The sequence below is a fragment of the Narcine bancroftii genome, chromosome 1 (assembly GCF_036971445.1).
Source record: "Narcine bancroftii isolate sNarBan1 chromosome 1, sNarBan1.hap1, whole genome shotgun sequence".
Taxonomy (NCBI): Eukaryota; Metazoa; Chordata; class Chondrichthyes; order Torpediniformes; family Narcinidae; genus Narcine; species Narcine bancroftii.
Genome location: NC_091469.1, coordinates 356,086,348 through 356,110,173, shown reverse-complemented (window position 1 = coordinate 356,110,173; position 23,826 = coordinate 356,086,348). Strand labels below are relative to the sequence as shown.

At 39.9% G+C, this 23,826-nt stretch overlaps 1 protein-coding gene across 1 annotated transcript in view; it reads left to right on the top strand.

Annotated features, from left to right (window-relative positions):
• The window catches only part of znf830 (zinc finger protein 830), a 73,325-nt gene extending 50,363 nt beyond the window's left edge, over positions 1–22,962 (top strand). The window contains exons 6-10 of the mRNA XM_069911949.1: positions 1,508–1,598; positions 2,913–2,976; positions 3,178–3,258; positions 4,147–4,223; positions 22,579–22,962. Coding sequence (XP_069768050.1) covers positions 1,508–1,598; positions 2,913–2,976; positions 3,178–3,258; positions 4,147–4,223; positions 22,579–22,756 — 491 coding nt within the window. The 3' untranslated portion in view covers positions 22,757–22,962. The remainder of the gene's footprint in view (positions 1–1,507; positions 1,599–2,912; positions 2,977–3,177; positions 3,259–4,146; positions 4,224–22,578) is intronic.
• The last annotated feature ends 864 nt before the right edge of the window (positions 22,963–23,826 follow it).

Here is a 23,826-nt window from a genome sequence, read left to right as displayed (position 1 = left end):
GCTCACTATTGAGCATTGCTCCTCACTGTAGCCTTTCTACATGATGCACAGTAAAGTTGCTCATTGCCATCTCAGCCCATCAGGTCAATGTATCATGAGGTCATTCAAAATATTAGACTTGGATACATGCATACAGAGAGTGAAGAGTAAAGTGATTGGATGATTTGAAGAAGTGCGTCCTTCTTCCTCCATGATTGTTGTCTGTTGTCAGGGAGAGATTTTCTCTTAAGCTCTGATACCCTTTCCATGTTTTATTGCAGCAGTGTTGTAACAGATGCCATTGAGCACCATCAATGTTCCCTCTAATTTTTAGTAGTGTGCGCAAAAATCTTATGTGGTGCAATTGGTTTTTCCCGTGACTTAAGTATGGGTGCAAATGTAAACTTGAAATTGTTTTAAAATAATATGGATCAGCCTATCTCATGGCTAATAAAACTATTGGCATGTTTTAATACAATGCAAGTATGATTGCATTCTATGAAGTAACATATTTAGTTAAGATTTTATTCTATACTTTTTTAGGTAATTAAGCTTTTGTGCACACATAAATTTCCTGTATGCACTGGTTGCAAAACGTGTTTGCCCATGCACACATGCACAGCTTAGAGGGAACATGGGCACCATCATATCAGGTGTTTACATATCTCAAATGAAAACCATCCAAGCAATTTTTTTGTATTCTTTCATTATTACCCAATCTTCTTTTTCTTTGCATCTCACTCAGTTCGTTATCAACATACAAGCACATTCTTACTGCACCAAGCAAGGGTTAATTCCAATCTATAGGTATATTTTCTCATTCCGTGAGGGTGTATTCTTGTTTTGTTAGAAAGAATTTGAAACAATCTGCTCTAAATAAAAAGTCCTTTGCTAGTGCTTCCTCCAGTTCTTTCTCCAATCTCCTATCGTATTTCCAGATACTGCTACAAGTCTCAACTCCCCAATAAAATATAACATGAACAGGAACATGGCTGGTAATGCATCCATGGTGGTGAGAGAAAGAATAACAGTTCCAATTATCTATATAAATCCCCAGATGAAGCTGAGTGCTTACACTTGAATTTTTTCTGTCATTTGCATAAAGGATGGCACAGGTGGCATAGCGGTTAGTGCAATGCCTTTACAGCACCAATGATTGGGACTGGGATTTGAATCCCACCCTATCTGTAAGGAGTTTGGATGTTCTCCCCTGTGTCTGCGTGGGTTTTTTCTGGGGGCTCCATTTCCCTCCCACCATTCAAAACGTACTGGGGGTGTAGGTTAATCGGGTGTAAATTAGGTGGCACGGACTCAGGCCGAAGTGGCCTGTTACTGTGCTGTATTTCTAAATTTAATAATGTTGTTGAAGGAGAGTTTAAAACAGGTAGAAAGTCTTAGTTAAAAAGATTGTGATGTGTGAGTCAAGAGGGTTGTTAATACCTAGAAACTAAGAAAAACTTATTTTCCCCTGATTTTAAGTTTTCTGTTTGTTGATTCTTAACTCGTTTCTTTCCCACACTCTCTATAGATTTCTTTGACCGCAGCCTAACAACACCTTCTGCAGTTTCTCATTCTGGATTGATCCAAAAACCAGAACAAGCAGACAAGATTGTGGAAAGGTGAAATTCTGATGTGGTAAATTATTAATTTGTTACAGTCCAAGTTTGGTAATTGCAGCATCTGTAATTGGCGCATATGATTTAAAATATTACTCCATTTCTGAAAAAAAAACAGGTTTATTGTATTCCACCTTCTATTAACAAATATGGACAAGAAAATATATTTATCCCTAACCATGTATTTATTTAGTAGGTGTCTACCTCATGTGTCTCTATTTTATAAATATTTTCTGATTATTATTGGCAAGCTGTTACAGTACAGATAGACCCTGACTTACCATGTTCTGACGTACGATATTTCAAAGTTACGATAATCAGAATCTGTTTTGAATAAAGGTAAGTCGGAATCCACCTGTATCAACTTAGTTGCTTTTCCTTCTCTGAAGGAAATGCTTTTATTCAATTGCTTCCCACCGCACCGCCCACCCCCCCCCCCCTCCCCGACCAATGCAATCATTTCAGTGCTCCTCTTGTAGTGACGTCAAGGAAACATGCTTTGACAAACCCAACACTGATTTTTTTTTTTAAGTGATTTGGAACGCATGCACAGATTGCTGTCACTGGGGAGAGAGAGATTGAGAGAAAGCGACGGCAATCTGCGCATGTGTTCCAAATCACAACGTAGGTTGCGAGGTGACACTTCAGGTTTCTGGCAGGGGTGGGTTGGCATTGGCCTCCCGGCAGGAGCGGGTGCACATCAGCCTCCTGGCAGGAGTGGGTACATCAGCCTTCCAGCAAGAGCGGGGGAAGTCCGCCTCCTAGCATGAGCTGTACATCAATCTCCCTGCAGGAGCGGGGTGATATCGGCCTCCCGGCAGGGACAAGGCGGGATCCTACCTTATTCTTGTTTTAATAATCTATTTGACAATATATACAGGTAGACCCCGACTTACGATTAGTTCACTTACAATACGAGTCCCAGAACCGAACCCCATCATAAGTTGGGGTCTACCTGTATATATTGTCAAATGGATTATTAAAACAAGAATGTCCTATAATTTGTAAAAATTGTATTTTTTTAAAGAAAATTCATTCTCTAAATGTGGTTGCAGTTGATAATTTGCATTTGTTTCTTAGATGTTGACCAGCTGTTGTGGGTTTTCACCTTGAATTGCTGCAAATCTAGTAGTTTATTGTGAAAGCTGAAACAAAATGTGAAAGTCTTATTTTTAAAGGCTATACTTTATTCATGTTCATTTACACTATAATACTTTGTAAAGATGGAATGAATTAATTTTGTCTCACTCCTATTGCGTATTAAGTTAGCGTTGAATAATTGCTTCAAAGAGGTGATCAGACCGTTTTTCATTTCAGGAAAGAGAATACAGCTGAAGCTTTGCCAGAAGGTTTCTTTGATGATCCTGTAAAGGATGCAATGGCAAGTGCAATAAAAAATGTACATTATTCTCCAAAGTTTGCTCTTTTTTTATCCAAATGTCTTTGTTCAGTATATTTTTTTAAAGTTTCCCTTTAATAAGCAAGAAAAAAAGACAATGCAAACCTTCTATGTTTTTGTCAACCAACTATTTTGGAGCCCATATGTATTTACCATCTTTCTCACTGTCACCTAACACTATAGGTTCGGAAGGTAGATCCACCGAAAGATCAGATGGATAAAGAATGGGAGGAATTTCAGAAAGAAATCAGACAGGTTAACACGGTGAGTTATTTTAAGAATATGAAGTGTGATTTGCAGTCAAATATTTGAAAACTGCAAATAAATTCATCTGTGCTTTACTGTTGTAGCTATAATGTTTCAAAACCTGGGTCAGCACTCCTATAACAATGTGCATCTGCTGTAGTCTCTGAATGTTCAAATAATTTTCAGGATTTGGGCAGTGCTCGCAAGACTGGTGTTTATAGCTTATGCTTATCGCACTTGAGAAGATGATGGTGAGCAGCTTTCTGTAAATGCTGCAGGTCCTTCTGATGATGATGCTTCACAGTTCTGGTGGAAAGAAAGCTTCATGATTTCGATCCATTATCGATAATCATCAGGTGACGTAGCTTTGTATCACCTGATATGGATGAGAACCTTCAAGCAGTTGTACTTGAAGCCCTTGTCGTAGGTGGTAGAATTTATGGCATTGGGAGGTGATCAAGCAGGTGAAGATGGTTGGCCCTCCCATGAACTTTCAGTCTAGCCCTTAGACTGAGATAATTGACACCCAACCACTGCCACAATCTGACTTTGTCTCCAATCACTTGATGACACTGTTGGAGCTGGATCTGGATTAGTTGCGTGAACAGGAGAGGGCTGAGGTGGGCCACTACTCAGTATGATAGTGTGTAATGTTGCCTGCCTTCCTAAGCAGTGTCTCACAGAGATGACTTCATTGGATAGGAGGCCGGCGCCATTTTCTGCATCCTTCTGTATTCTTGGTTTCAGTGACAGCCACAGGTCTTGAGAGGAAGTGACAGTTGAATACAGGTGTCTGCTTGACACCACTAAAATTTTGTGTATTTATTGTACTGATATAAAGCTGCTGTTTTGGTGAATAATTAATATTTCTTCAAATTTGCAACTGAGTTATTTTCCCACCCAAAGGTTTCAGAAGCAATTGTAGCAGAAGACGATGAAGAAGTTCGTTTGGATAGACAGATAGAAGAAATAGATGAACAGATGTAAGTGAATTCAAATGAATTTTCGATTTGGAAATATAACAACAATATACTCAATAAAAACACCTGATTGAGAGAAAATAAATACTATTTACAATATTTTGTAAATTTACAATGTTGGACAGAGCTTTAAAAGTGAAAGCGCGACACTTTGGAATAAGAAATGTGTTAGGATTCCATTCATTATTATCTGATCACAGTAAGATTATTAATGGATTTGCTTATTTCACCATTTGATTTCTGAGGTAAATGGAACATTAAATGAGCACTTACCTATGCGAAGTTTGATGATTATTATTCAAGCGTTGTGAGTTGGTGAGTCGATGTGAGATCCCATCCGCGCATACGCGGCCATTCATTTACAGTCCAGAGGGGAGAAGTCACTGAACATAAATGACGAACCAACCATAGCACAAACCTGTGACTGAACATAATTTATTTCATAACAAACATCTTTATCCATAAACAAGAAAAAAAAGGAGGGAGAGGTGGGTACGTTGACTCACCAACTCCCATTGCTCAAATAATAATCATCAAACTTTGCACAGGTAAGGGCTCGTTTAATGTTCCATTATTATTCGCAATGTACATTGGTTCGCCAGCATGAGATTTTGTAGCTCAGTGGCTTATCGGGTGGTCCAGCAGACCACAATCAGTTCATTGGGTCCCCCGTCTGCAGCCTTATTCATTCTGCCACGTGTAGGATGGAAGCAGTAAAACTCTGCCCCTCTGAATTTAAAGGTTTGTTGTAGAACCTGTCACTCATTACTCCATCCCACCTGGTGCAGGATATCCCATACAGGGACCTCGGCTCTATTGGCTGCCGAGTTTGCCGCCGCCCTAGTTGAGTGGGACCCAAACAGTAATATCCACTCCAGCCACTCTCATGACCTCCCATAGCCATCTGGCCAACGCCTGGGAGGTAGCCCACTGATTTTGTTTTCTGTAGCATATAAAGAGATATTTCTCATTTAGTCTGTACATTTAGTTCTGTTCATACAACATATCTTTTTAAACAACACACATAATCTTTCATTTTCATACAATGAAATTTTTGTCCAATTTCTTCCTTGCCTGTTATGTTTCAGAATGTCTGTAACTTGAATGCTTATACAGTCGTCCTCCCAACAGATATAGTCATATGAATGCAAGACAAAGTTTGTACCTTCTGGGCCGATGTCAAGGCCACTAGCATTATCAGCTTATGAGACAGGTTATGCAAGTCCAAACTGGAAGTTGGTGACAATAGCCTTACATAGTCCAAAACAATCTTTACGTCCCAAATTTCTTTATATTGGGGTACCAGAGGTCGCAAGTGGAACACTCCTTTCAAAAGTCTTTTGATTATGGGGTGGTTCATCATCTCGTGCTCAGGGTCCTGGAGCATCAAGAAAGCAGCCAGTGGATTCTTTGCTGTATTCACTGCACTGTAGCTGGCCCCTTGCACATAAAACATATCGGTTCGAAAACTCAGTATGCCTCCAATGGAGGCTAACTTTTCATTCAGTCAGATTCGGGGACAGTTCTCCACATAGCAAGCATACTGTTTTTGTGTAGGCTTTCTTCAAGATGCCTGCAGGATGTCCAGAGTTCTAGACTGCAGAGCGTTTATGTCGGTCCTCGCTCTCCGATCCTGCAACCTAAGTGAGACAATGGATGAGATATCTTTGACACCTGTTGAATTAGCAGACCTCTGCTTTTCATGATACCAATGGACTACCCACCATAAGCCTAAGGAGTACGGGGAACCCACATTAGGGAGGCCAATTTGGCACTACCAGCAATCCTGAGGCACCGTCTTCCTGTATCTTATTCAGGTATTTCACCACCAAAGCAAATGGGGGGAATGCATAAAAGTTATATTTTGACACTTGGGGATCCGGCAGCCAGGACATGAACCTCGGAACCTGGGCTTTAAGTCTGGATGCAAACAAATCTATCTCCGGCATTTTAAAGTATTTCTACCCAAGAGTCCACTCAGTCCTATCATCAAATTTTCTGGACATCATGTCTGGCTGTGTGTTTATCCGACCTGGCAGTTAGGTGGCTGTAACCCAAATGTTTCTTTGAATACACCAGTGCCAAGTCTCAATGGCTAGCTTCTTACACGAGGCAGATTTAAGACCTCCCATATTATTGAGGTAGGACACTGCTGAAGTGTTATCCAACCTCAGCAGTACATGAATGTCAGCTTCCCTAGCACAGAAAGACTTTAGTGCTAAAAAAAACCATCAGCATTTTCAAATAATTGATACCAGATTTTGAGGCCTAGCTCTATGTCCATCCATCTACCTCCAGCAGAGACCTTTAGATTCGTGACTCTTTAACCTTCGCCACTAGCGTCTGACCTGATCTCCAGGTCCACCTGTCTGAGCTCGATCCTCGCGTAAGCCAGCGAGATATTGTCGATCCACCATACCAGGCCTCATTCATGGGCCTGTCAAAATGTTCCCTAGCTGCCTTAAGAGCTGATATTTTGTCCCTTTCAAGGAACCTATAATTTAGCAAACCATATTGTACCACCAGGAAAGCCGCCACCAGTTTCCCGATCAACTTGGCCACCTTTCTTATGGAGGGACAAGACTCTGTCATGAGGCCTCTGCAGGCTGTCCTAAACTCTGCCACTTCATTCTCAGGCAGGGTAACTTTCATGTCTTCTGTATCAATAATAAAGCTGAGGAATTTTAACCTCTTAGTTCTGATTCCTCGGGATGTATAAGAAACCCCACATGGCTTAATAATCTCGAGGTGGCTGCTACTGCCCTTTTTGTTTCCTTGAATGATTAGCCTACGATAAGGGTATCGTCTCGGTAACCCATTACCATGTGCCTCTTTTTCCTGAGCCTTGTAAACACCAGCTTCAGTAACTTGGTAAATGCCCTGGGCACCGAGCTCAGCCCATTTGGCAAAGCCTTATACTGCCATAGCTCTCCCTTTCAGGAAAATTTCAAGAATTTCCTGAACTGTGGGCAGATCACGACCGAATAGTATGCATCCTGCAAATCTATCGAAGCCATGTAATAACCCTTATGTAACATTGGCATCACAGAATATATGTTATCCATTTTAAAATGCCTGTACAAGACATATTCGTTCAGATCTGATAGATCCAGTGTCACTTTAGTGCCTCCTCTTCTTTTGGGTCACATGAAGATGTTTAATACAAACTCATGGTTTTCAAGACTACATCGTTCAATAACGCTTTTCTTTTTTAATGCCATGATCTCGACATGTATAGTCTCCGTCAGTTGCAGTCTGCGTATATATGTATGTATGTATGTATGTGTGTGTGTGTGTGTGTGTGTGTGTGTATATATTATCGGAGGGGTTTTCAGGGGATCAAATCCAATTTTATACCCCTTCACTATCTGCTGAATAGAAGCATGTAATATTACACCATCTATCATAAAATAGCGTTAATCAACCACCAACCATTAAAGCCTTGTAATTATCAAGTGCACTCAATTATAATTGTGTAGCATTCACTTCCTTGACCCGCCTAGTCTGCGAGCTGGTGCATTCTGGGCCTACCTCCACAAAGCACTTTGAGTGGGAAAATTCTGCTGTCGCTGTCTCCAAAGAGGGCATTGCCCTAAAAAAGATCTGCTGGCTGTTGCCGCTTGGGGCGGGAAACCGCCTGGGATAACCCACTTAAATTCCCCCGCATACCTGCGATCGGGGTGAAACATAACAGGTTCTCTTGCCTGTGCTCTCGAACCTCTGACCACACCAGCCACTGCCTTCTGCTGCTCATTCAAATCTTTCACCAGTTTGCTGAGTTCGTTACCAAATAGAAATTTTGTTACAAGGTTATATGGTCTGTACAAATGAGCATATCTTGCATTTAGGTCGGGCTTAATCAGCTCCTTCCTGAAGGCATTCAATTCATAGTTTGCATGGGGTAGCAGCCTCAAAGCATCTTGTTGGGTCTCTGATAAATCGTGTGAGAATGTTTGTGCGAATTAAGTGATACCTTTAACCTGTGACCCCTGTAGTCTTTGCAATTTCATGTCTTTTGCCCATGTGGGAACATTCAAATTGTCCCATATCGCGAGGTTTACCTTAGGCACCTCCAAAAGAGGGCAGTTAACAGGGCAGGGGTACTTCTTGGTGGATTCCTCTAGTATCGTCTCCTGAAAAACATTCAACACCATATATGTTATAGACCCCGCAATATCATCCTCTAGTGGCTGGCCAATACCCTTCAGTACTGCAAACTTTGCGGCAATAGCCGGTATATTCTCCTCCTGACTGGTCTGAGCATTATATGGGGACTCGGCCTCCATTACCGACCCTTCATCATCTTCCCATGCATAATCATAAATGTCTTCCCCCCTGCTCTGCTCTTACTCACCATGACCATCACCAGTTCCTCCAATTTGTCCAGACGACTTACAATTTCATCGCTGGTCAAGGCATCTGCTTTCTGGCAGGCCTTATTCTCGGACCAAAATTGAGCAGGTGCCCATCGTACAGAGACCATGCCCTTTCTCGGGCTTTTTCTGTGGCTGGTAGTTATTCTCGCCCATCGAGCAGGTGGCTTCACTACGCGGTATTACCTGCTCTTGTGTGGGGTACTCCCCTTCGCTGCCGCTTGATGTACTGAGGTCCAATCGCCTCTTGCAACTCACCTCATGCAGCGGCATAACAGTATCACTGCCTGTTTTTTGAGACCCTGATTTCCACGAAGCCAGGTTAGTGCAGCCAGACTTGGACCCCACCTTCAGCGAAGGTAGATCTCTGTCATCTCATCCCACCCCAATCGTTTTCTGACCCCAACTTAAATGCAGCCAGCATCGGGCCCCACCTTCAACAAAGATAGGCCAATGCCGCCTGATCCCACCCCAATGGAGGTAGATCGGCCTTGCTGCTCCTCAGCTGAGACACTGCACCCCGGTAGGCCCGCTGGATTTTTGGCGCTAACAAAGCATTACGGGAGGCCTTCCTCCTTGGGCTCTTGCCACCCTGCCTCCGCCCCGCCCCCTCATCAGGACCCGAAAACCCGCCGGTTGTCCTGGACCTTTTCCGGTATACTTCCTTCTCCGGAGGGCTACATCGGGTTCTCCCCTCATTGGGAGCCAGGTACGTCCTACCAGTAGTCCCAGAATTTTTATCATTCACCTCCTTCTCCGGAGGGCTTGTTCGGGGGTTTGATTCCATTTTTGTGGATCGCTCTCCTCCAATTTCCCTCAGGGCTCTGCTCCTGCAAATCTACTATTTTAGTGCTTTTTGAGGTCGCTCAACTACGATTCCCCACTGATTCAGCGCTTTTTTGCTCCCGCGCTAAAAACACATGCTGCTCCTCGCAAGTCAACGGATATAATGGCTGCGCATGTGCGGATGGGATCTCATGTTGGTGAACTAATGTACATTGTGAAGAATAATAGACTTTAATGTGTCATCTTACTATACCTTATTCAGAATAGTTTCATTACTCAGTTATGTATCTTTGTGGGCTTTATCATTTTTTTTAATTTTGCTATTTTACAGTCTTTGCAAAACAAACATAATGCTGTGCCTTATAGTAATCTTCCTCAATTTTGTCTTCTCTCTGTATTTTCCACGTCAAGCACTTTGGAACATTTATATCTACATAACTATTGGTGATTACAATATAAATTGAAAGCTGCTGTTAACTTACACCACCTCAGTACATTATTGATCTATAATTGGCAGACTTTTAATAAACTAAAGAAAATCTAAGTCCTCAGCTCAAATAGTTTCCACATGGTATAATATTTTATTTACATTTTGTGCTATTGTTTTTGGTTATCTGATCTTCGATTTATATTCCTTTAAAAATGATAATTTTCTGATTCTGGTCAATGGTGACCCCAAACTGTCTTGGTTGTGTAATTGAATGTCAGAAGTGGATGATTTGCTTTCACTTGTTGAAGATGGTTATTGTCTGGCGTTTCTTTGATGCGAATGTTGCTTGCCATTTTGTTTTGTGAGTAGGACATAACTGGATAATTTTCTGCATAATCAATTAGATATGACTATCCTAGCTACTCAGACATCTTGACTAAAGATGCTGCCGTGTCTTAAGTGCAGGTTTTCAATATCACAGCTGAGGTCCTGTCTGGTCCTGGATCCTTTGCTATATCCAGTCTTGGCAGCCATTTCTTGATATTGAGTTGGCTGGAATCTGGCTTCTGTGATGGAGAGGATCTGAGGAGGAAGCGGAGGTGGACCATCCAGTCAATATATCCAGCTGAGCATACACTTCAAAAAATAGAACTCAGAACACCCTCTGATTCTGAATAGAAAATGCAGCTTCTTTATCATCCTCATTCTAAATCTTGATATTTTCTCACCATCTTCAGCATTGTTGGAAAGATGTGAAGATGTGTTCTGACTGGGGCTGAGTTTATTTTTCATTTGTGATTTGTATCAAATCTAAAATCTCAGTTAAGTTTATTTTTGGTTAACTCTTCTTGTAGTTTTTTTTAATGTTGCAATAATTCAGTTTTTAAGTCACTAACCTTCCTAACAATGTAATTTTTATTCCTCAATTTTAACTCGAATTATATGTTCCAGAATCAAATTAATTCAAACCAAATATGATTATTATAATCAGGCATAACTCAGATTGTGATTTTTTTTTAAAAACCCAACATTAAAGGAAATTGCTCACAAGCAATCTCTGCACTCTCATCAGGGTGTCACCTTAATTTATATATGATATGCATGATAACCATTCATTTGTAGTTTTTTTTTGCCAGTGTTCATTCATGTGATCAGCAGAAATATTCTGAAGATCAACCTTTTAAATTCATTTGACATAATTCTTCAACTTTTCAAATTGGTATGCCAAGCAGCATGTATCATTTATTCCCACTTTTTACCAAATTAATTTCCATTCAAGCCACATGTTCATAGTCAGAGGTTTCCGAGGAAATTGAAGTATGAGGGAAAAGTGAAAACCGAGACTGAGAAAGAGATGCAGAGGTCCTATTGCCCTGTATAGTTATGTCATTTTCCATACCAAAACACTTTTCTTTCATTTTAACACAGGACAGTGCCTCAAAAGATAATGTTTCATTCCCACATTAACGATCTTTGTATAAATTGAAGCAAAAATATTGAAATGTGCATTTGATTATTATATAGCTAATTGCTGTCATAGAACATAAAACATTCCGGCACAGTTTAGGCCCTTCACCCTTTTACGAGCCCAAATGACCCCAAAACCCAGCAGCAATAGACATTCACCAAGACAAATAGTTACTAAACAAAAGTTGTTTTTAATTATCTTTAAACATGAAAACAGAATTAAACTGTAACTTACCTCTATACTTAACTAACCCAAATTAACCCTCTTCTAATTCTAAGCGCACATATATATGTGTGTGTAAATTTAAGAAAAGTTATTTGGTTCACAGTTCAATCTCACTTCTTCTTCCAAGTTCTCTGGTTGCAGGCAATTCTTATACTGTGCACAGAATTTAAAATGTGTAAAGTTCACCAGGCTTTGGTGCTCGAAAGGTAAATGCTTACCTCTCAGGAAGGTTCTTGTAGGGTTTGCAGGGGGAGATATTTGTTGTTCCAGGATGTCCACAACTGAGGTACCATCATTAGTCACCTCAATGTTTCGCTGATGAAACTTGCCCCATCAGCGTTCTCCAGATGGTAACTTCTTTCTTTCAGGCTATCACAGAGTTCTTTTCTGTTCTACTTATTCCAAGAGAAACATCAAACAGATAGCACTTTCAGCCATCCACCACTCTTCAGCTTTATGTTTCCCACCAGCTTTTCCTGGCTTGTTTCAACTGTGACTGTTCAGTCTCTTTCAGTGTCACACACACAGTGGCTGAGAGAGCCTGTTGAGCTTGTCTTCTCTCTCTCTCTCTCTCTCTCTCTCTCTCTCTCTCTCTCCAACTGCCAACTGCCAGAAAGCCCATGTGACTCTCTCACTTGCAAAAATCCCCACTGTCTTCAGCAAAGCACAGAAGTTCTCCCTCTTGGTCAAGCTGTTGTCTTAGGTAAACAAAACCTAGGAGTGTCATAAAGATGTGAGCACTCTGTAGGTACTTGCAAACAGCCAGTTTGTCTCCTCCAAGACAATGGTCTATTCATTTCATGCCATCATTTCAATTAGCACCTACTTGTGAAATGTGCATATCATTCTCCAAAGTCTCTGCAATGTTACTAAATATGAATTCTTAGTATTTCAAATAAGATCTGTTTTAAAATGTGTGTATGTATGTAACCCACTCTAATCTTACCACATTCCTCCCAATATTTATCCATTACAACCCCAAGACTTTGAGCCGACCCATGTAAACCTCCTTCACAACAATCTCATCCTTCTCTACCTCACACCCATAATAACTTGGATGGGGAACTGGTTGGGTCAGTAAGACGACACAAAGGTGAAGGTACTGTGAATCTTGTGTGGTCATAGGTCACTGCAGGATATATGCAAAATGGAGAGTTAGACAAAGAAGTGACAAATAGAGTTCAATCCAGAAAAATGTCAACTGATATACTTTGGAAGGTTGAACTTGAAGACAGAGTACATGGTTAATGGCAGAATTCTTTGCAATGTGGAGGAACAGAGGGATCATGGGATCCAGGTTCATAGATCCCTCAAAATTGCCACACAAGTTAATAGGGTGGTTAAGAAAGCGTATGGTGTGCTGGCCTTCATTGGTCTGGGAAATGGGTTCAAACCGTAATGTTACAGCGGTGTGACACTCTGGTTTTGTTCTGGTCACCTCATTAGAAGAAAGATGTGGGTGCAGTGGAAATTTACTGGGATGCTGCCTAGATTGGAAAGTATGTCTTCTGAGAAAACATTGAGCGAGCTAGGACTTTTATCTTTGGAGGGAAGGAGGATAAGGAGTGACTTAATAGAGGTATATAAGATTATGAGGAGCAGAGAGTGAACAGCCAGCACCATTTTCCCATGGTAGCAGTGTCCAATATCAGAGAACATCTGTTTAAAGTGAGTGGAGGAAAGTTTAGGGGAGATGTCAGAGATAGGTTTTATACACCAAGAATGGTGGGTGTCTGGAACAATATCTAAAAGACTTTTCAATGGAAAAATCAATGAACCGGTGCGGACTCGAAAGGCCAACATGGCCTCTGTTTCCGCTCCGTAAATGGTTATATGGTTATATGATGCAAGAAAAATGAGGTTATGGGCTATGTGATTGAGCAGTTTTATATGGGTTGGCACAACATTGTGGGCTGATGTGCCTCAACGTTGTTGCTATGTTTTGTGTTTTTTCCCTTAAATTTAGGAAGCTGAGGGATTTCATTATTCAAGCCCATTATGATTTGATAAAATATAAAATGACTGCTCACAATCTATTTTCAAGTATAGACAATTCTAGAACAAGAGGGCATAGGTTTACGGTAAGAGCGGAGAAATTTTAGAGGGACCTGAGGGGCAACTTTCACTTTTTTTTGGTTTTCATACATGTAGTATATAGAGTTCATATACATCCATCATTTTGATGCAAATTAATACTGTCTACAAAAAATAAATTATAAAAACCCCCTCCCCTTAAAAACTAAAAACTTCCCTAACCCCAACCCCCCAAAATGAAGTCAATCGTTACTTATACTTGTTAATATCATATTTAAAAGAAACAAAAAAGAGAAGAGAAAAATAAGATTATACTAAGACAGGCCAAGGAACATAGAGGTCTTAACTGTCAGGAATAGCGATTAGAAAAAGGTAAAACTAGTCCACAATATCTATCTTGTGTATATATGGGCTCCATATTTGTAAACATGTGTTAAATTTATTTCTCAAATTATATGTATTTTTTTTCCAATGGAATGGATTTTTGTATTTCCGCATGCAATCTGTCTCTGCCCAAATAAGAATTTGACTGCAATACATTTCTTGCTATTGCCAGTCCTATTTTCACAAACTTTCGTTGAGTTGATGAAAGGACCAATTTAGGATTGGTTCCCTCAACATTCTCTAACAAAAATATATTGGAATTTTGTGGATATGAAATATTAGTAATTTGTTCTAACAATTCCCCTACTTTTACCCAAAATAATCATACTTTTAGACACACCTATGTGGAATGCAAAAAAAAGTACCACACCTGAAACATTAATTTGATAAGTCCTATTTTATTTTATGCAACTGACAAGGTGTGATATATCATTAGATGTAAAAAATTATACTGTACTGATCTGTATCACTCATTAATTATGTTCGACATACAATCTCTCCACAAATCCATCCATAATTGCTCATCATTTGTAATATTCAGATCCTGTTCCCACTTCTGATTAGAATCATGGTTTATATGTTGCTCTCTGTAATAAAAGGTACACTGCAGAAGTAAATTTCCATACTGGCCCTCATTGAATAAGAGTTTGCACTTCACTACATGGAGGTAATAAGCTTTCTGGTTCCAATTTATCTCTTAAGAATTGCTTTATTTGAAAATAACAAAAAAGCAATTTCTAGATATTCCATATTTATCCCTCATTTGAATAAAGGACATTAACTAATTTTGTTCATAACAATCTTCTATAAGTTTAATTCCTTTATCAGACCACAGTTTCAAAAATTTATTGTCTTGGGAAAAAGGTATCAAACTGTTCTGGAACAGAGGAGTATACGGTGATGTACGCACTTTTGTCCAATTTCCCCATCTATCTTACCCCAAATATCTATTAAATATTTCACTAAAAGTGTATCTTTAGTTCCTGACATCCATATGAATTCCATTTATAAAGAAAAGCCTTAGCTGACTTTTTTCCAATTTTCTCCAATTCTACACTTATCCATGTCGAACTGGTTTCATCTTCAAAAAAGAATGCAATAAAACGCATCTGAGCTGCTCTATAATAATTATAAAAATTTGGAGGTTGCAATCCCCCCAATTCATATTTCCATGTTAATTTCTGCATAGATACTCTAGACATTTTACCCCTCCCTAAGAATTGGCAACTTCCTCACTGAGAAGGTAGTCCATATCTGGAATGAGTTGTTGGAGAAAACAATAGAACCAGGTACAATTATGATGTTCAAAATACATTTGGCCAAATATATGAATGGAATGAGTTTAGAAGAATATAGATCATATGCAGGGAAATGGGACTAACCCAGCTTGGGTAAAATGTCCTGTTCCATGCTGTATAATGTACATCTTTAGGAGGATTAACAAATATAGCTCATGTACAGTGAATAATAAGGCTCTAAGGAGTATTGACCAAAGAGGATTTTAATGTACAAATTCAAGGATCGTTGAAGGTGGCAGAACATGTGGATAGAGTGGTGAAGTTGCACACACAATACTTTGCCAATACATGGAATAGGGAAATTATGCTAGAAAATGACAGTACTCTGGACTGAATTCCATTTGTGCTTTTCTGCCACCCAAACTGGCTATTGCTGTGTTCAGCAGTTTACAACTTTATTCGTCACTGCTCCCTATTTGCATTTACATAAAAAGTTTTTCATCTTAGTTCCTCGATTTTCATCTATCATGAAAGAGATAAATATTTTAATGTTTAAAAAACATTTAGACAGGTACATGGTAAAGAAATGTTTTGAGGGGAAAAGGCTAAATCTAGGCCAGTGGGACAAGCTCAGGTAGACAACTTGGTTGGCATGGACAATTTGGACTAAAGCACCTGTTTCTGTGGAAATAATGAAGCCAGATGGGGATTTGAAGGGATGAGGGTAACCTAAAATTGGAAAAGTCAATGACTGTCCAGGAGGAATATGATGCATTGTTTCTCAAGTTTTTATTTGCCCCCCCCCACCTCCCCAACCTTTATTAATAAATAATGGGTTTTTTTTTCAGAAATCAAATGCCAGAATTTGCTGCTGATGCAAAATAAAGACAAGCAAATTCACAATAATTGGACACCTTAAAAGCTGTGTATTAATATACTCATCTATTCAAATTTCTGCAACAACACTCTGACACTGTCTTTAAATGAGAAGCACTTGCAGTCATAGCAATTTACCACTAGATGCCCATCTTGACATGGTTCACAAAACTATCACAGATCCATGGAAATCCTACAGTACTCCTGGATTTCGCGATGTTTACTCAGTTTCATCCTGGGATTCCCGTGTTTTTTGTTGTTGAAAGATGTAGAGTTTTTTTTAATGTTAGTTCTAAAATTTACAAGACGGTTGGCAAAAAATGCAGCACTTTCTCTCCCACTATGGTTCTTTTTTCAAAACCCATCGAAATAGCGTTCTTCAGTCCTCAGTGCAAAACACTGCAAAAATACATAACACACATGCAGACAAACGATACATATGCATCATTCTTATATACATATACTAAAATAAATAAATGTTATTGTTAAATAAATAGTTGTCGTGGAAGGTTTGTATGAGCAGTTCATCAGTCATTCAGCATGCTCTCTGCCCATGGGAAGAGCAATTTCTTAGTCTGATGGTTCTGGCTCTCGTGCTTCTGTATCTTTTTCCTGATGGGTGTAGCTGGAAAGTGTTGTGTGCGGGGTAGTAGGGGTCCTCGCTGATTTTGTGAGGCCTCTTTAGACAATAATCTTGGTAAATTGCGTCGGGGGTGGGGGGAGGGAGACACCAGTGATTCTCACTACCATTCTTATGGACCTGTGGTTTGACCTCTGATCCGATGCTCAACAGCAACCATACCAATATGGTGATACACCTAGCCCGGACAGACTCTGATAAAGCTCATGTAGAAAGTTGACAGCATGGGACATAGCCTTGCCTGCCTCAGTCTTATCAGGAAGTGCAGTTCTGCGGTGCCTTCCTATCAAATGAGGAGATGTGTCCAGGATGGGTCACTTCTTTCATTGACTCTGATGAACTTGGTGTTCTCTACTCTCTCTCTACTACTAAGCTATTAATGTATTGTGAAGAGTAGTCATGCCTGATCTTTGTAAAGTCCATAATTATCTTTTTTGTCTTGTCCATGTTGAGGCTCAAGTTGTTTTTCTCACACCCACATCACAATATTTTCCATCCCTCCATAGTGCAACTCATTGTTGCTGAAATGTCCAGCTACTGTCGTGTCATCTGCAAACTGGAGCTGGATCTGGCATTGTAGCTGTGGGTCAGTAGCGTGAACAGGAGTAGAGTGAGCACAGATTCCTGAGGTGTGCCAGTTCTCAGCATGACGGTGATCGACATTCTGCCACTGAACCAGACGGACTATGGTCTTTCCATTAGGAAATCCAGAATTTAGTTACAGAGAGGGCTGTTAAATCCCAGCGAAGACATCTTCTCCACCAGTCTCTGGGGAATAATCATATTAAATGGCAAGCTGCAGTCAATGAACAGCACTCTTGTGTATGAGGCATCGTTCTCCAGGTGGGTCAGGATAGAGAGGACAGACAAAGGTTTAGCATCGTCAGTGGAATGATTCCATCTGTAGGGTAATTGAAATAGGTCCACTGTCTCCGGGAGGTGTGCTTTGATGCGTTTCATTACCAGATGCTCGAAGCCTTTCATAATGGTGGAGGTTAGTGCCACGGGGTGGTAGTCATTGAGGTCTGTTATTTTCACCCTCTGGTACTGTGATGACAGTGGCTTTCATGAAACCCGTGCAGTGAATGGACTGCTGCAGATGTCCATAAGGACTTCCGTGAGTTGGTTTGTGCAGTCCTTCAATACCCAACCAGGTCCCACTGCCTTGTCTGGGTTCACCTTGGATATGCTTCTCACCTCGGCCCAAGCTATTCAGGGGGACACGCTGTTTTCTTTGAAGTCAGACTGTTCTTCTTGTGGAATCGCGAATAGAAGATGTTCAATCTGTCTGAAAGGGAGGCGTCATTGTTCCTGACTTGCAAGATTGCCTTGTGGACTGTTATAGACTTGATCCCTTGCCACCTCCACCTTGTGTTGCTGGAGTCGCACAGCTGTTTGTGGATCTTCAATGCAAGCCCATGATTGCACAATAGAGTTCAGCCCTGGCTGATGTTAGTGCCATCTTGTCTTCTGTCATGAAGGCAGCAACACGAGCTCTGAGAAATGTCTGGAGCTCTGCATCCAACCATGGTTTCTGGTTATCCCTGGTTGTGAAGCTCAATTGCTCAATGGAAAACTACCATAGCAACTCAATATGTGCAATCCATCAAAACGACATCACCCTTCTTTGGATTTCCCTCGAATTTTTAATCTATTTTTCCTGTAACCTTGGGTCTCTTATAAATCAGTAAATAAATGAGAAACTGAGTAAATTATTCCAGAATATTTATGCATGTTTATTTTATGTTATATTTGTATGTATGTGGTTTTTATGTGCAGTGTGAGAAAAGTATCATGTGTATACAAAGTGGATTGGAGAAATACTATTTCATCTAGTTGTGCAGGTACTCCCCAACTTATGACCATAATTAGAACCAAAGGATCAGTCATATCTCGAAATGGATGCAAGTTGGAATTTTGTGCACATGGAGTACCAAAGTCTTAAAACAAATGTTTAACAAACTATAACAGGGATACAGGGCATGTAAGAGCCAAAATGTACGTATTTACTTTGTTAATCGGCATTCCGGGCTCCGTAGGCTGGGCATAGCCATCTTGATTCCTGTGTGCTTGCGCGAGTTTTGTTTGGTGCATATATGGTGGATTTGCATATTGAAGTTCGTTTGGCACATGTGCAAGAGTTAAGGGCAGGAATTCAATATCGTCAGGAGTTGAGCGCCTTCACTATTAATACTATTAGTTTTAGGCTAGTAATGGAAAAGAATAGAGATGGGCCAAAGGTTGAGATTCTTGATTGGAAGAAAGCAAATTTCGAAGCGATGAGAAAAGATTTGAAGGGTGTGGATTGGGTTAAGATATTTTAGGGAAGAATGTCGCAGATAAATGGAGGATATTCAAAGGAGAGGTTCTGAGAGCACAAAGTTGGTATGTCCCCATGAGGATTAAAGGAAAGGTTAGAAACTGTATGGAGCCTTGGTTTTCAAAAGATATTGGGAACTTGGTTCGGAGGAAGAGGGATGTGTACAACAGATATAAACAGCAGGGAATAGGTGAATTGCTTGAGGAATATAAGGAGTGTGTAAAAAAAAAAAAAAATCTTAAGAAAGAAATTAGGGTAAAAGGAGATATGAAGCTGCTTTGGCAGGCAAAGTAAAAAATAAATCCAAAGGGTTTCTATAGGTACATTAAAAGTAAAAGAATAGTGAGGTATAAAATTAGACCCCTTGAAGATCAGGGGGGTAGTCGCCGTGAGAAGTCAGAGGAGATGGGAGAAATTTTAAACAATATTTTTTCTTCAGTATTCACAAGGAAAAAAATATTGAGCCAGATGAAGTGAAGAAATATGGTAGGAAGGTCATGGATAATATAAGAATTAATGAGGAGGTAGTGGTGGATATATTAAAAAAGATCAAGGTGGACAAATCTCTAGGTCCTGACAAAATATTCCCTAGGACCCTGAGAGAGGTTAGTGAACAAATAGTGGGGGCATTGACAGAAATATTTAAAATGTCACTGGCCACAGGGGAAGTGCCATAAGACTGGAGGGTGGCTCATGTGTTTCTCTGTTCAAAAAAGGATCCAAAAGTAAACCTGGTAATTACAGGCCTGTAAGTCTGACGTTGTGGTGGGTAAATTAATGGAAAGTGTTCTTAGAGATGGTATATACAACTATTTGGAAAGACAGGGATTGATTCGGAGTAGTCAGCATGGTTTTGGAAGTGGTAGATCATGTTTAACAAACCTTAGAATTTTTCGAGGAGGTTACTAAAAAGGTTGATGAGGGGAAGGCGGTGGATGTTGTCTATTTTGACTTTAGTAAGGCTTTTGACAAGGTTCCCCATAAGAGATTAGTAATGAAGTTGGAAGCATTAGGTATTAATGATGAAGTAGTGAAATGGATTCAGCAATGGTTGGATGGGAGATGCCAGAGAGAAGTGGTGGAAAATTGTTTGTCAAATTGGAGGCCGGTGATGAGTGAAGTGCCTCAGGGATCGGTACTGGGTACACTGCTGCTTGTCATATACATTAACATTCTAGATCAGTGGTTCCCAACCTTTTATTTTCCACTCACATACCACTTTAAGTATTCTCTATGCCATAAGTGTTCTATGATTAATAAAGGATTGCTTAAGGAGGTATGTGTGTGGAAAGAAAAAGTTTGAAAACCACTGTTTTAATCATTCCAAATTGATTCGTTATGTGCACAGTTTCATAAATCCAAAGAAAATGGGCCAATGACAATTTTCTCAAGCAAAATATTTCAGTAATAATTGGGTCTAGAGCAGTGATTCTCAACCTTCCCTTCCTACTCACATACCACCTTAAGCAATCACTTACTAATCACAGAACCGTTATGGCATAGGGAATACTTAAAGTGGTATGTGAATGGAAAGTAAAAGGTTGGGAACCACTGCTTTAGATGATAGGTTGGCTAATTGGATTAGTAAATTTGCAGATGATACAAAGGTTGGCAGTGTTGTGGACAGTGAGGAAGATTATCAAAGCTTACAGAGTGATATAGGACAGTTAGAAGAGTGGGCTGAAATATGGCAGATGGAGTTTAATACTGATAAATGTGAGGTGCTACATTTTGGTGGGACTAATCAAAATAAGATATACAGATTAAATGGTAGACAATTGAGTGCAGTGGAACAAAGGGATTTAGGAGTCATGGTACATAATTCTCTGAAAGTTGAATCACATGTGGATAGGGTGGTGAAGAAGGCATTTAGTATGTTGGCTTTCATAAATCAGAGTATAGAACACAGGAGTTGGGATGTTATGTTGAAATTGTATAAGGATTAGTGAGGCCATATTTGGAATACTGTGTGCAGTTTTGGTCGCCAAATTACAGGAAGGATATAAACAGTATAGAGAGAGTGCAGAGGAGGTTTACGAGAATGTTGCCAGGGTTTCAGGGTTTGAGTTACAGGGAAAGGTTGAGCAGGCTGGGACTTTATTCCCTGGAGCGTAGAAGGTCGAGGGGTGATTTGATAGTGGTATTCAAAATTATAAGGGGGATAGATAGAGTCAATATGGATAGGTTTTTTTCCATTGAGAGTGGGGGAGATTCAAACAAGAGGGCATGGATTGAGAGTAAAAAGGGAAAAGTTTAGGGGAAAAATGAAGGGGAATTTCTTCACGCATAGACTGGTGGAGGTGTGGAATGAACTTCCGGCAAAGGTGGTAGAAGCAAGATCGATGTTAATATTTAAGGAAAAGTTGGATAGGTATATGAACAGAAGGGGTTTGGAGGGTTATGGGCCGAATGTGGGTTGGTGGGAGAAGATGTTCGGCACAGAATAATAAGGCCGAATTGGCCTGTTTCTGTACTGAAAATTATTATATGGTTAACTGAACTCCAATATATGAACCCACCACGCATGAACCAACCGAAGACTCGCACGTGCCCACAGGAATCAAGATGGCCACGCCCAGCCTATAGATCCTGGGATGCCGACTAACAGTAAGTACGCACATTTTGGCTCTTACATGCCCTATATCTCTGTTATAGTTTATCAAATACAACATAAATTGTGTAAAATTTTATATTATTTCTTATTTTTTTAATATTCAGTTGTACGTGCAGATGGACACAAGTCGCATAGGTTGCAGTTCAAGGAGTACCTGTATATGGACAGTCAGATGATAACAAACCTGAAGAAAAGTCTAACTTTTGCAGCCAATGTTTCAGATGATGCAGATAATTACTTGATTAACATGAGGGATGGCACTGATATAAGGTGGAGAACTTATCTCATTCTCTCTTCCCCTCCCCATCTCTGTTTCCCCGTGACTCAGCCTCTCTCACCAACTCTCTGTCTCTTCCTCTCTCCCTGACTCTCTCTTTCTTCCATCCCCACCCCCCAGGTGTCAGAATTAAGCCATCAATTGAATTGCAATGTATTAGTTTAATCCCAAAATCTCCTGTTATACTGGCTGTAAAAGATAAGTAACAATAATGTTCTTTAATTATCAAAAGGCTGAAATGATGTGCAAATTATTCTGAAGTTATGACCCAAGAACACTTAGATCAAGTGTGAAGTAAAGCAGGCTAATGAAGGAAAGATTTTGAGAGTGTATTGTAAATCAATAATACTAAGATCATTTTTTTCTTTAAGGATTTAAATGCTTTGCATTTAGTAAGGTATTAATACATGTTGTAGTAGGGATGCTGTGATCAAATGAAGAACTTGCTGGATGACCCAAATTATGTTTTAATTTCAAACTTGTCATTCCTAAATATTCTAACACTGAAAACTTCAAGAAGTTGCATGTTTTTTTTAAATTTTTGCCTGGTTAACAAAACAGTTGTGTTACAGTGGCCGAGAATAGCACTTTTCTCAACAACTCCCCTGTTCTTTGCAGGTCAACCATGCTTGAAATGTCATTTTGTGGCATTGATAACTCTCATTTATTAAATATGTTCATGTCTTCCTGCAGCATGTGCTACAGACGTGTAGAGAATTTAAGAGACCGCCAAGAGTCTGTAAAACAGCACTTGATGACAAGTTTGAAAGGCAGAAGATCACAGGATGACGAAAAGGTTGATAGCAATGAAGAAGAGGAACTTCAGGAATTTCTTTCAGGTGACTGGCGAGCAAAGGGAGCTTTGTTATAGTACTCTGTGCTGTGCAATTATTACTCAAACTATGACATATTGCCAATAAAGACCAACTTCTACTCAAGCTTTCGCACGAACTGATAAACTTTTGAGAACTTCAGTCATCATCACAAGAACTAATGGAAAAAACTTTACTTTTGTAATTGGCAAAACCTTTATCAGATGTACAGTGGTTGTCACATTAAAAATAAACATTAACAGGCGTTCGGATGTATCTTTCTTCCAGATAATTTCAATTAAAATGATTTTTTTGATCATGTTAAATTGTCAGTGGTGTAGCATGTGTGCTACTGCAAAGTGTGGAAAGAAGACACATGAGGAGTTGGAATCGAAGACTGTCTTATTGCACTGCCAGCTCTGCTTGTATTCACTCCTCACTGCTGATGTTGGGAGTGACGTAATGGCAGCGACGGTCTCCAATTGGGCAGCGTTCCAGCTGTTGCCCGCTGTTTCCCACCATGTGGGTGGTCACCTGGGTCGTTGGCCTCCACGGGGTTGCTGCGTTTGTCAGCTCTTTTGTGTACCTGGTCACATCCCAGTTAGCGGGCTGCTACAGTGGCAGCTTTTTCTTAAATTGAGAAAAATATGGTGAATTTCGGTTTGTAAATGTAGTTCTCTATCATTGTAATTGAAATCATTTGTGTATGTGGGTGTGTGTGTATATATCTATATACAGGCAAACCCCATGATACGGTACCTCAATCAACGCGAAATGCAGTTACTGCAATTTGGAAAACTGCGACCATTTCCTGTTTTACATGTGTAATTATTCAATTACTGCGAGATCTCTCTGGAAAATTTGAGTTCAACAAGTAGAATGGCCCTAAAAAAGTGTAAATGACAGTCAGATTCAGTGTGTGCCCCCTATTAAATATGGATAAAAGAATATGACAGTGATTTTAAAAAGGAAAAGAAAAGCAATAACTTTAGAAGAAAAACTTGAAGTTGTTAAACAACATGAAGACTATTTTGTACAAAAAACTTTCAAACCAAAGCTTTAAACATCTTTTTGATGCTTAAAGAAAATAAATTTCAAAGGGATACGGAGACTTGCTGCATGTTTTGTT